Raw genomic sequence first — 12,943 nt, forward strand, 5'->3', positions numbered from 1 at the left:
ATTTTTCCAATTTGATATCAAAATATTCCTTACTGCTGGATTTATTCTTATACTGCTAATGTTTTAATATGTTTACAATAGTTTTTCAAATATTCAACATATCTTTTCCAATCTTCTTTGTATTTTTTTAATCCTTATCTATGCATCAGATTAACCATTTCTAGAGAGATAATTTATTACGGTCAAAGATCAGCTCACATAACATAACACAATAAAAACAGCGTTCATAAAGATAAAATATACAATCGGAGCAGATTGCAGCTCATGAGTTAAAATTGAGATATATACATACACCTGTACAACTGAGATTTGGGCTACCATAAAAAATTGACCCTGAGGCGCCCCAAAGGGCGACTTCAGCATTTCCCTAGTAAGCTATTTTATTCTAGAGGATGATCTGTGCCTACAAATCTGGGCGCAGAATCTGGCTACCAGCCAGGTCGCCTTGTGATCTTTGCCTAAGGGGAGAGAATTAAGTTTAGACTTGTCTGAAAGATTGGCGAGCCTCTTCAGCAAAGGATCAATGGTGTCTCTACGAATCTCAACATAAAAAGGACATCTAAAAATATATATGTTTGGGGCTTCCTGTTTCCCCTAATGGGCAGGCGCAAAGTCTCTTCTATAGGAGCCTTCCAGAACCGGTGAGGGCAAGGCCAAGCTTCTAGCAAGAGTGAAAGCCCTCTTGCGTTTCTGGATGTGAGGAAATAGAGATATGCTGCTGGAGTGGCTACGTATCTTCCGTTTCCTATGATTTTATTATCGTACAGTCCTGTTGTCTCTCTGTGTCCATGATTCTTTTAGCCATTTCTATATATTCTATCAGTTTGTCTGCCATTCTTCCTTTGTTGGTATCGTGCCCTACTTCCATTTCCCAGAAGTTCTTTGTTATTTTGCAAAACCAACACATATGATAAAAGCGGAGGACCATGACTCCGAGGAGACCTGGAAGGAACGGAGGGCAGGAAAGGGAGCAGAGCTGCAGTCCCGGAGCTCCTGGGAAGGGGGGCTGCCTGTTAAACCAGCCTGGAAATTGTAGATTGGTGAGGAGAATAAGGCTGCCTATGTGTATGATTCTGCTTGAAGTGTATAGTGCAGATGGGGCACAGAACAGGACCTCTCCTCTCACTGGGGTGCTCAGTTCCCCACCAGTAAGGAAGAGCCTCCCATCTGGCTCCTAAGTTTTCACAGAATCATAAATGTGGAGAAAAACTCAAAGGTCATCTAGTCCAACCTGCTAATGCAGGAAAGTCACCGACTGCAGCAACAGATTTGAGGCACCACTAATTATATGTTTGTGTTTATCATTTTTCTCACCATGAAAACCTCCCTCGTTCTCTTAGAATGGCAATGGCGCCCACCTGAGAGGTCCCAGAATGGAGTTTCAGCAAGTTCCAGTTGAAAAAAAGCCCTGCCTGGGAAAATGATGGATCATATAGTTACTGTGACATGAATTCTGAGCTGTTTGTTATTTAAGAATTAACTGCACTTTCCGTCTTCCTGATCAATAGTCTTTTGTCACTTTCAGAAGTGTGTATGTCACCTAGATATGTATTGTGCTTCTTATTTTATGGGTCCAGTTCTTCCTGCTGTCTGGTAGCCACTTTCAACACTTTTCTTCTTGTTGTAGAGAGTGGTGGATAAACTGGAACAAGAAGAGGAGCAGAAGAAACAGGTGATTGGGGAAGGAGGAGTGTATTTTGTAGGGCAGAGCCCCACGGGTAGATCTTAACTGACTTGGCAAACCCTTTTTGAACTGCTTTTTGACAGGTGATGGGAATAGTAAGAATACTCTCAGAATACTTCTGGGGTGTGTGCAGTTCAGGTAAATTAGGGTCTCCCACTAGAGAGACCATTAAAACTTTCTTTTTCTGAGCTGCTTGTATAACATGACTAAGACAAGCCAGCCAGGTTAGTTGCCGCTGGTGCTGGTAAGAACAAGAAGCAGAAAGATCTAAAGGGGTAGGCACAATCCTGGCAACGAACCAAATGGGAAATGTGCAGGAGAACCTTCCAGAGGATGGCACCCAAAGAGGGAAAAGACACCATTTGGATTTTTCACAGGCACCATCCTTTTGTGTAACAATGATACCAGCAGCTCAGTCTCACACTTGTCTGCCAGCCACTAGTCTTGTCCCTGAATTCCTAACCGCATTAATAAAATATCAAAACAGAAAGCAGTGAAGGTCTTATTCCATATTCTATTCACTTCCAATAGCTGGGGCGAGACACACAATTGAGTTGCACCCTGATCTTAGGTGGTTCATTCCAATGTCATGTCTTTCTTTTACTTACATCTTCTTTAATTCTTTTAAAAAGAAGAGAACGCCAGGAGAGGACCAGGTGCAAAGCAGGAATAAACTCTTAAAAATTCAGTAGATGTCACTTTCTTAGGTTTGTATGTGTGCATATGCAGAGTATGTTGTCTGTATGCATGTGTGCAAAATATGTTGTGTGCACAAGTGCTGTGTTTTTAAATCTGGTCCTAATTTTGTAGGACAACCAGAGAAAAACCTCAGGAGTTATAAACAGCATGTAGCATTTGAAAAGGATATGCTCAGTGAATGCTTTTGTGTTCAAACAATGTGTACTGGGTTATATTGATTGAATAATGTTGTGCATCATAGTTTATTTCTTTCCTTGCAGAAACGAAATGACAAGAGTGATGAGAAAATAAAGGTGAGAATAGGTCCAGGGCTGGACGGTTGTGGTCACTGGGACAGAACCATTGGGGGTGGAATAAGGAAAATAAGGGAAAGATCGGAGAAAGAAAAAGAGAATCCACCATACTGATGTGCCGTTAAGTCATAATTAAAAGTTTATTACATTGGTACGGAGCATTAAAGCAATCAACAGCTGCCATCATTCCTGACCATTGGTCATGCTTGCTGGGACTCATGAGAATTGGAGTCTGTTACAGAGAATTGGGAAGGTTAATGTTAAATTGTTAGAAAATGCTCAAAATGTTGGCATTCCAAGACCTCAGTCCTTCCTATGTTCCCGCATTCCTTAATGAGCAACCAAGGTTGACCTTTGTAGTTAAGAAAACAAGGTCCACATGCGTTGGGCCGGTGACATTTTGGGACATCCCCATGGTCAGCATGGCAGCCATGAAGTCCTGAGCCACCCCACAGCCAGTCACGTTGGCATGGATGTTGAAGTCCCCCCAAACCAGCAGTCTGGGAGTCCTCACCCTGCCTCCAAAACCAGCTCTGTCAGCTCAGGCAGAGAGACTGCTGGGCAGCGAGGCGGGTGGTAAACCAGCAGAATGGCAGGAAGAGCGGTGGCAGCCAGTGGCCCAGGAAGCACCTGAGGAGGAAGGGGACTTTGAACCAGATTCAGACTGGTGGGGCAGAGAGGAATCATCAGCAGAGAGTGAAGGCGAAGGGGAGAGGCTTGAGGTGGCCACAGACGCAGAGAGAGAAGGAGCAGGGGCTGTATTGATTCTTCCCCTCCCCCATTCTCAGCACAGGAATGAAGTCGAGAAAAGGCTGGAACAATTAAGAAAAGTTGAGTCACAGTGAAAAAAATGCAAAGAGGGAGGTATAAATAAAGGGAAGTAAGGGGCAGGAACTTTAGCTTCTGCAACTGACTTGCTTAACTGTTGGATGTACCTTGTGCTGTCTCCTTGGCACAGCAATAAAGTTAATTCCTGCCAAGCCATGCCTGTTTCTGTTACAGTGTTGAACCACAGATGGGAGGGCTGCCTGACACAGAATCCCTAATCTATCCTGATTGCCCAGTGCCAGGAACACACACTCTAGATCCTCCCACAACTGGACAGAGAGCCTGGAGAGAGAGATGGAGTCTCTACAGAACACAGCAACTCCTCCTCCCCAGCCCTCAGGTCTGCCCTGTTGTTCACTGAGTACCCAGGTGGGCACAGCTGGGTGAGACCAACTCCACCCTGCTCAGCCACCCAGGTCTTCGTGGTACAGACCAGATCAGCCTCCATGTCCATCATCAGATCATGGATGAGGGAGGTCTTACTCAGAGCCAAACCAAAATTCAACAACAGCAGCTGCAGACCCAAGGGCTGACTGATAGGACAACCGAAATTCCCCGGACTGAAGCAGGGGCTGGCACACGGCACAGTCACTAACTGCTTGTACAGTGTGCCCCTTACCTGGTCTGCCCCACCTCCCACACCATACGTTCCCCTACCCAGAACCACTGTGGTTGACCCCCTCTCTCCCCACTTATTTTCCTCCCAAACACATCTCCTCTTAATAAAAACAGCAACCCGCCCCCAAATCAGAAACAGTTAAAGCAATTAAAACATTTAAACCAATTGTAGCTGTTAGCCCTGCCTCTGCTTTGCAGCTGGTGCTACAGCCAGGAGATGCTGATTGGCTGCAGGTGCAGAGGCCACCAGATCGCGGCTGCTCCCAGCTGATGCAAGGCTAGCCAGGAGGGAAGGGGAAGCTGCTGGTGGTGAGAGCACGGAAGTCTCTCTTCCTCTCCTGTTCACCTTCTTGCCACAACCAGCAGACCCTTGGTTCTTGGACTTTCCTTTTGCCCCAAGCTTTCTAGACACAGGTCCACACTTTAAAGTTCTGTGTTCGAGTGTTTTCCTTGCAAAAACCTGCCCTTTAATGCTGAATCAGAACAAATGGCAATTCGGGTTTTCTGCAGATTGCGGTTTGCTCAATTCAGTGGTAAATAGCGAGTTTTTGTGGGGGAAGTGTTGCCGGGGTGGGGGGTGGGGAAGCACACTTGCACACAGTGCTTTACAGACTGGACATGTGCCTAGAAACATGTCACAAAAGGAAGTCTGGATCAGCCCCTTGTTTCTCTCTCAGTGCTGGTCAACCCAGGCCCATCCACTAGGAACAGGGCCACAGTAGCTTTCTTCTTCATCGTCGTCTTCTGACCAGTTGCTCAAGTTGGACAGGTGTGAGGGAAGCGGGTTTGCCCTTGGCCACGAAGGAATTTCCTGGCCCTTGGAGGACCACCCAGGAGATCACACTCACACGCTTCATGTTTATTCTTCCCCAGGAGGTTGCTCAGCAGCTGAAGTGCTTGCCTCTGACGCAGAAGAACCTGCGCATGTTTGACAATGCCGAAAAGAACCGCATCCCACCTGAAGACCGTCAGTTTTCCTGCCAGCCATGTGACAGTATGTGGTGGCGTCGAGTCCCAAAGAGAAAACAGGTGTGTGTGCATGCATGACCATGTGTCGTGGATCATCTGCCTCAAAGGGTCAAACTGATGGCCACGTACAACCACTGAGGTAGCTCAACTAAAAGGGAGATGGGTGTTTTCTCAGGATATTAACCCTTCTTTACCCTCACTTCTCCCATTCCTCCCTCTTTTGTCTCCCCATCTTTGCCTAAATTTAAAAGGAAAAATAAAAGTATGTGTGAAAATTCTTTGGCCCACAGGCCAAATGCACCTCACAGCTTCCTCTCCTTATTATGTCCCTGCACAGCAGTTAGACTTGAAAAAGGGCTTCCAGTGGTGCTAATGAAGGGTTTTTCAGCCTAATTGCTAGGGTGTGTGTGTGTGTGTGTGACACACTGGTTAACCCTCCCCTTCCAATGCGCTGACTTCTGATGACAATCCCCACACCCAGTAATTGGGGTTGGAAAAATAAAAGAAGTTCCATTGGCTCCTTATTCCTATGCCAGACAGAACCTATTTTCAGAGGTGTTGCAACTGAGATAATCACCTTCCCCCAAAATTGTCCCTTGTGTGGTGAGTAGACTTCAGAAAGGGAGGGAAGACCAAGGAGACATGATGGCAAGAGACCTGGGTTAAAACTGGGTCTTCCACCAAATCCATATACAGAATGGATAGTGTCTCTATGGAGGTGTTTTTTGAGGGAGGGGAGTGAAAGTGGAGCATGGACAAAGAGTGGGGGGCTGAACTCTATATGTGTTTTCTTCTACTTTTCACTCCAAGACCACTGCTCCCAGCCACCACCACTCCCCGCAACCAGAAATAAAGCAGCTGCAATCAAGGGTGCAGCAGTATTGGAGCCACACCTCATATGGGCAGCTTGCTCTATAGAGGACTTCAGCAGGACTTGAACTGAGTCTGCGGCCATTTCATTTTGTGGTTCATTGCTGGAGTTTGGGTGCCTTTTTAGCTTCTCATTTGATGCCCTCCACAGGTGTCCCGTTGTCACCTGTGTGGGAACAAGTATGACCCAGTGCCTGAAGACAAAATGTGGGGTACAGCAGAGTTCACTTGCCCCTCGTGTGGACGCACCTTCAGGTGAGCAGCACGGACTGAATGACTCAAGTGTGTAGGACAGAGGGGGACTTCAGTATCTACATTGGTTTTCCATTGTTCCAGAGGGCAGGACTGGAACCAACAGTTTCATGTTAGAATTTAGACTATAAACATGAGGATTATTTTCTTGATTGTACCAGCTGTTGGACATTGAAACATCAGGCTGTCTCAGAAGGTGGTGGGCTCACCTTCACTAGAGGATTTTAAGCAGAGGCTGGATGGCCCCCTGTTATGAATGGCATAGCAGTGGAATTCCCGCATTAGCAGGGGATTGGACATGGACTGCATACACACTATACCTTTAAAGCGCACTCAAAGCCCTTCCTTCCCCTCAAAGAATTCTGGGCACTGTGGTTTCCTAAGGGTTTCTAGGAATTGTAATTGAGGGAGGTAAACTACAGTGGCCAGAATTCTTTGAGGGAAAGGAAGGGCTTTGGGCTTTAAAGGTATAGTTTGCACGCAGCCACTGTCTCAGGAGTAAGATCCATTCAACACAGTGTGACTCTTCTGCATGTGTAAGCATAAGACTGGGCTCTAGGATTGGGACCGGCTGGTGAAGGGTGGGCAATAAATTTAATAAGTAATAATAAATAGCTTTTACCACAGTCAGCAATCTTGTTTGGCATATAACTAAGGATATTGAGACAAGTCATCTTGTTATTCTATTTGACCTTCCTTTCTTTAATTGATCTCTCACTTATTGGTCAGAAAAGATTGGCTGATATTTTTTCAGAGGGTAAACCTCATGGTCCCGTCAAAATCTACCATTCTATGATTCTAATATGGGTTTAACAAAAATATTAGTATGCCTTGAGGGCTGGGAATCTTCAGAGCCTAAATCTTCAACTAAAGGGAGCAAACAAAACAGTTTGCCACTTGAAAAGGCTCTGAGTTTCTTTCCTGAGTTAGCCTGAAACAGGCGTCGCCTTTTGTGGCGGGGGGGGGGGGTACAGTTTGTCCTGTGGGATTCTGCTGTCTGTTTTTAGGAGGGTGCTTCTTCCAAATCGTTGGTATTATTTGTTCTGGTGTTGCTTCACCCAAAGGAAATTAAATGTGATAGTGCTCTACCCTAGAATGCTTGGCACTGGGAGAAGTGGGGTTTCTGATGTGCAGTATTGATATTTTGAGCTAGGTTGATTCCTTATTGCTTGGTATAATTTTCTGCGCAGTGTAATGGTCTTCCTGAGAGCTCCACAAAATAAAATGGCAAAAAATTAGTTAAAAATTGAGGTATATCAGAACATGACAGAAAATAAGTAAATGTATCAATAAATAAAGGAACTCCCTCCATCTCTTGACTGCAGTGGTTCGGCCCAGATGGGGACCCCGTCTCCCTGCTACAGTTGCCACAGCCCTGTTCTCCCGAGTTTTATCATCCCACCTCGCAAGAAGCTGGGACCAAGAAGCAGGCAGCAGCATTCGTGTTTTGCAGAGGATTGCTACAACCGAAGAGGTGGGGCTGAATGTGCAATGAATAGGCATTGTGCCCTGGGGTGTCCCTTCCCTCTAGGTGGCCACCATGTGTTGACTTGCCATGCCAAGTGGCATCTGGTCCCAGTTTGCAGAAATGGGACCAGAGTAGAAAGACTTTGGAGCAAAATTCCAGGCATATTATTTGGCAGAGAGGAAAAAGTGCCTTCCTGTGTTTGCCCTTTTCCTGTGGCTCTACAAAATGTGCTTCATGTTCATGAGAGACAATGTGCTGACTATTTCTCTGGAGTATTGGAACTTTTCCCATACTGCTGCCATGATCAGCACAGAAGGAATGTTGGCTGGGGGAGGGGTGAGGGGTAGAGCTTGACTGCCTTCTAGAAAGTGTGGAAACAAGGGAGTGTAGGAAGGTGAGTTCATGTGTGGCTGGTCCAGCAAAACAGATAATTCACTTTCATCCCTGGGTCTGTGGATGTTTGCACATTTCACCTCGTGTCCTCCTGTCTCCTTACAGAGCCCCATATACCAGGAACTCACTGTGTGCATCCCCAAAGCCGCGTCAAGAACAGCTTGCCCAAAGTCATCTACCCCAGCCAAGAGCATGATAGTACTGGCTCCACGGTGGCCACCTGCTTAAGTCAAGGCAGCTTGGCATTCTGTGACATCAATGAGCTCATCCTGGAAGACCTGAAGGAAGAGGAGGCTGGCGAGAGCAGCAATTAACCCCCTGGATGTCTGGAGCGGGAATGGATGGGAGATGAGTGCCAGGTTGCAAACTAGCGAGCATGGCTGGGAAGGGGGTCTTTTTTCTTCTTCAAGCTGAACAGTTCTAATGATGCACATGAATTTCCCATTCTGGGCTTCTCTTTGGCTCTGCACTTTGTCTTATCTTCTCAGTGTGGCTTTTCTTTGCTTTTGTTGTCAGTCTTATTTCTTTCTAGAAGAGCTCATCTTCTAGATGTATCTTAGCCATAGATTTAAACTGGTTTTAATAGTCATCCTCTCTCCTCAATTCTCACCACCCTCACCCACTACAATTCCTAGGATCCTTTGGGAAAACTAGTAAAGAAAGCTAGAACTGTGTGGATGTGTTCCATCTTATGTCCAATCAGCCCTCCTTGACATCTCCCATTGGAGCCAGTTGTCTGTGGAACTTGACGATGTCCTAGCTTCCAGTGGTTAAACTGACCTTAAAAGAACTAAGAGGCTTTTCAAAGATTACACTTCTGTCCTGTTCATCATGATCTTTTACCAGCTCTTTGAACTTTCATATGCCGTTGGCATGAGAGGATCATGTTTGTGTGTTCTGGTGGGAAAACTACTACTGGTCTTGTCAGTAGTTTCCATTAGCTCAGAGGTGGTTAACCTGTAGCACTATTGTTCCATCAGCTCCAGCAATATTGAAAATAACCATGGCTGATGGGAGTTGTAGTTCAGCAGTATCTCAGAATGAGGTCCCCATTCCTGTATCAGGTGGAGTCATGATTAGAAAGAATGCATGCTGCTTCAAGCTCTAGGAAAACTCTCCAAACCCAGCAAGACATGGAGGAGGCCAAGTTTCTTTTTATTATGTTGCTACAGCTTTAGGACGCGGGTGGCGCTGTGGGTAAAAGCCTCAGCGCCTAGGGCTTGCCGATCGAAAGGTCGGCGGTTCGAATCCCCGCGGCGGGGTGCACTCCCGTCGTTCGGTCCCAGCGCCTGCCAACCTAGCAGTTCGAAAGCACCCCCGGGTGCAAGTAGATAAATAGGGACCGCTTACTGGCGGGAAGGTAAACGGCGTTTCCGTGTGCGGCTCCGTGTGCTGGCCCCCGGCCTCTTGAGTGAGATGGGCGCACAACCCTAGAGTCTGGCAAGACTGGCCCGTACGGGCAGGGGTACCTTTACCTTTACCTTTTACAGCTTTAGGAACTAAAGTGTAGGTGGCGGAGATTGAAAATTTCCATACTGTACTCGTAAGGTGTCTTTCCTCAGGGAGGTTGCAGAAAGAATGGGAACGTTGCAGCTTGACCTTTCAAGCAATGCTCTCTGCCTCCTAGAGCTTGTGTGGCTAGAAATTAAAAGGGTCAGGGATGGAGAAGTTGAGAACCCAGTCCTGTTCAGAGAACCCAGTTCCCTTCCCATTGAGCATGTAGAAAAGGCAGTTTTATGTGAATCTTTCTTAATTGTTATAAAAACTGTATTGTTGTAAACCACTTTGGGAAACCTTTTTAGGGCTGAAAGGCAATATAGCAATGTTTTACCAAATAAGGTAATCTGTGCAGGATTTGTGATATTAGCATTGATCTTGGAAAAACAAATCAGTACAGGGTGCTGTATCTTAATCTCCAATTTGAAAGGTTTCAGATCTATCTACAACACACTGTCTCATGTTTATGGGCAAATGTTTTCTATCATGTATGTAGATATTATTTCTTGCCCTGGGGCATTAAAAAAGTGGGTGCAATTAAAATTATGTTTTCTCCCCCACCATTGAAATGTTGCCTGATTTCTGCAGTTCAAAGGGCCAGCAACCTGTATAAAAATGATCAAAAGACTGGCCTGTGAATTGTTTCTGGGATGGCTCAGTCAGTAGAACATCAGGCTCTTAATCTCAGGCTCGTAGGTTCAAGCCCCACGATGGCCAAAAGATTCCTGCATTGCAGAAGGTTGGGCTAGATGACCCTCGTGGTCCCTTCCAACTCTCTGCAATTCTAAAAAAAAGACTGGTCTGTGTGGGAAGACCCACATGGGACAGTGCCCAGAAGCACAGTCCTTTAATCACAGGCTACATAAACACTCACCCATTTGTAGCACAATTCCCCCCCCCCCAATAACAAAAAGTTTTTCTCAATATTTAACATGTTGCTCTCAATCTATATCCTGCAATCTACAAGGATGGGTGTAGTTACTTGATATGTGCTTGAAAACTCTGACCCTCTATTAGGTTATCCACATCTTTTCCTTCCTCCCTGTGCCCCAGATGAATACTCGGTCCCATTGATTCTAGAATAAAATGTCACGCGTATGCAGCCTTAGAGTTAGTCAGTGGCAGCAGATCATTTTTAAAAACCCATGTTTCTAAACTTTCTTAGAAGTAGGACAGTAGCTCAGCACTAGAGGACATGCTTTGGATGTCAAAGGTCCCAAATTCAATTTGTGGCATTTCCAATAAGAAGAGTCAGGTGATGTGCAAGATCCTTACCTTTGACCCATGGGAGCCACTGCTAAACACTAGTCAATTGAAGAGGTACAAAATGAGAAAGTATAGACAAGGGCCTGGATGCACACAGTTCAGACAGGGACCAAAGAAACTTAAATCCATACCCATTTCCTCCAAACCCATTTCTGAAAATGTGATTGACATTTTAACCATATTTGACATGCATATGTGTGCTGCAGCTGAGGTTATCTGATGGCAGCAGGGGTATGTATGTGCAGCCACAGCAGCTAGCTCAGGAGGGAGCTGTATCTGTGGCACCTGCTTGTGCACATCATCCAGTTAGGAATAAGCTGCAGAAGCGAGGAGTCACACACAGATGGCTCATCCCTTGATGGAGTGGTTAAGAGTACAGTGGTACCTTGGTTCTCAAACTTAATCCATTCCATAAGTCAGTTCCAACACCAAAGCGTTCCAAAACCAAGGTGCGCTTTCCCATAGAAAGTAATGCAAAATGGATTAATCAATTCCAGACTTTTAAAAACAACCCATAGAAGAGCAATTTAACGTGAATTTTACTATATAATGAGACCATTGATCCATCAAATGAAAGCAATAAACAATGTACTGCAGTCACACAATCAGTAGCTGAACTGGGTTCCACACAGTCACAAAAACAAAACAAAAAGCCACAAAAATGCAAAATAAGTACCAAAAACAGACAGACCTCAGCGTAGCACTCTGTAAGGAGACAATGAGACCACTTCAGAGCAATTATGGAATAACTGCATTCAGAAGAACTGAAGTCTCAGGTTGTTTGGAGTCTTAAATTCTTGTTTTTCATGTAGGGATACAACACACTGATAGAGGAAGCAGCATTGCAAAGTGGGGTGGTGGTTGTTGTTGTTGTATTTTAAAAAAATACACCACAAGAGTCATTCAAATGCTGTGAAAAGGCAGCCTTAGTCTTCTGAAGAGGGAGGATCTGTGGTATGCTTTACACTAAACAGCAAGCTCTACATTAAATTTAACATCAATAAAAGGCAAAATATACACGGAAAACAAAGCCACACAAACCCTTAAACCTCCTGCAAAATAAAACGACCCCTTTGTCTGGTAAGAAAAGGCTTTGGTGAAAGAGTCTCATTCTGTGCAAGGGGGAGGGGGAAGCAACCCCGGAAAAAATGAGGGTGAGGAAGAGGAGAAAGTACGCAAACATTTTCAAGAGGGGAGGGAATCCATACAGCGATCCCCGGTCCTGGGGCCTTGGGTGGGCAGGAGGCTGTGAAGATCTGGCTGGGGGTGGAGGGGAATCAGGCTGGGAGATGGGCAAGGAGATCAAGCACGGGTGGAGGAGCCAAGAAAGAATCCACCAGCGTGTTTGGGAGTTTGCAGGATAGATGGATGGATAAAAGTGGGTTACTGAACTCAATTGGAAGTCGTGCCAGACATTTGGCTTCCAAAAATCTTCGAAAACCGGAACATTCACTTCCGTTTTTCAGTCGTTCGGGGGCCTGAACGTTCGAGTTTCAAGGCGTTCGGCTTCCAAGGTTCCACTGTGTCCAGGAGGCTGGGTTTGTGTGCCTTGTCAAAGGACATTCACAACCTGGAAGAACTCTGCTAGTAGTCAAAAAAAGTATACCCAACCAATCTGAAAGAACTAATAGACTTGCATACTTTATTTTTAGGGCAGATTGTAGACTTCCTTGCCAGAGAATTTCAAATTTAAGTGAACAAAATAGGTTTATGCAAAATAAATACATTTTGCTTCATTTATGGGATTTGTATAATATATTGTGAGTTCTAATTAATGCCTAATTATTGTTATGTTTTGCTGTTTCCTTTACATTGAAATGAATGTAAGTTATGTAGAGGAGGATAAGGGGTGATATGATAGCCATGTTCAAATATATAAAAGGATGTCACATAGAGGAGGGAGAAAGGTTGTTTTCTGCTGCTCCAGAGAAGCGGACACGGAGCAATGGATCCAAACAGCAGGAAAGAAGATTCCACCTAAACATTAGGAAGAACTTCCTGACAGTAAGAGCTGTTCGACAGTGGAATTTGCTGCCAAGGAGTGTGGTGGAGTCTCCTTCTTTGGAGGTCTTTAAGCAGAGGCTTGACAACCATATGTCAGGAGTG

The 12,943-nt window shown here is 45.3% G+C and overlaps 1 protein-coding gene across 5 annotated transcripts in view; it reads left to right on the forward strand.

Annotated features, from left to right (window-relative positions):
- The window catches only part of SHFL (shiftless antiviral inhibitor of ribosomal frameshifting), a 43,064-nt gene extending 33,816 nt beyond the window's left edge, over nucleotides 1-9,248 (forward strand). For all 5 annotated transcript variants that reach the window (XM_053370511.1, XM_053370512.1, XM_053370509.1 and 2 more), the window contains 6 exons: nucleotides 1,628-1,672; nucleotides 2,644-2,676; nucleotides 4,996-5,151; nucleotides 6,113-6,216; nucleotides 7,539-7,687; nucleotides 8,180-9,248. In XM_053370511.1, coding sequence (XP_053226486.1) covers nucleotides 1,628-1,672; nucleotides 2,644-2,676; nucleotides 4,996-5,151; nucleotides 6,113-6,216; nucleotides 7,539-7,687; nucleotides 8,180-8,388 — 696 coding nt within the window. In that variant the 3' untranslated portion in view covers nucleotides 8,389-9,248. The remainder of the gene's footprint in view (nucleotides 1-1,627; nucleotides 1,673-2,643; nucleotides 2,677-4,995; nucleotides 5,152-6,112; nucleotides 6,217-7,538; nucleotides 7,688-8,179) is intronic.
- Nucleotides 9,249-12,943: the final 3,695 nt, after the last annotated feature.

Source organism: Podarcis raffonei, chromosome 17 (assembly GCF_027172205.1).
Source record: "Podarcis raffonei isolate rPodRaf1 chromosome 17, rPodRaf1.pri, whole genome shotgun sequence".
Lineage (NCBI taxonomy): Eukaryota > Metazoa > Chordata > Lepidosauria > Squamata > Lacertidae > Podarcis > Podarcis raffonei.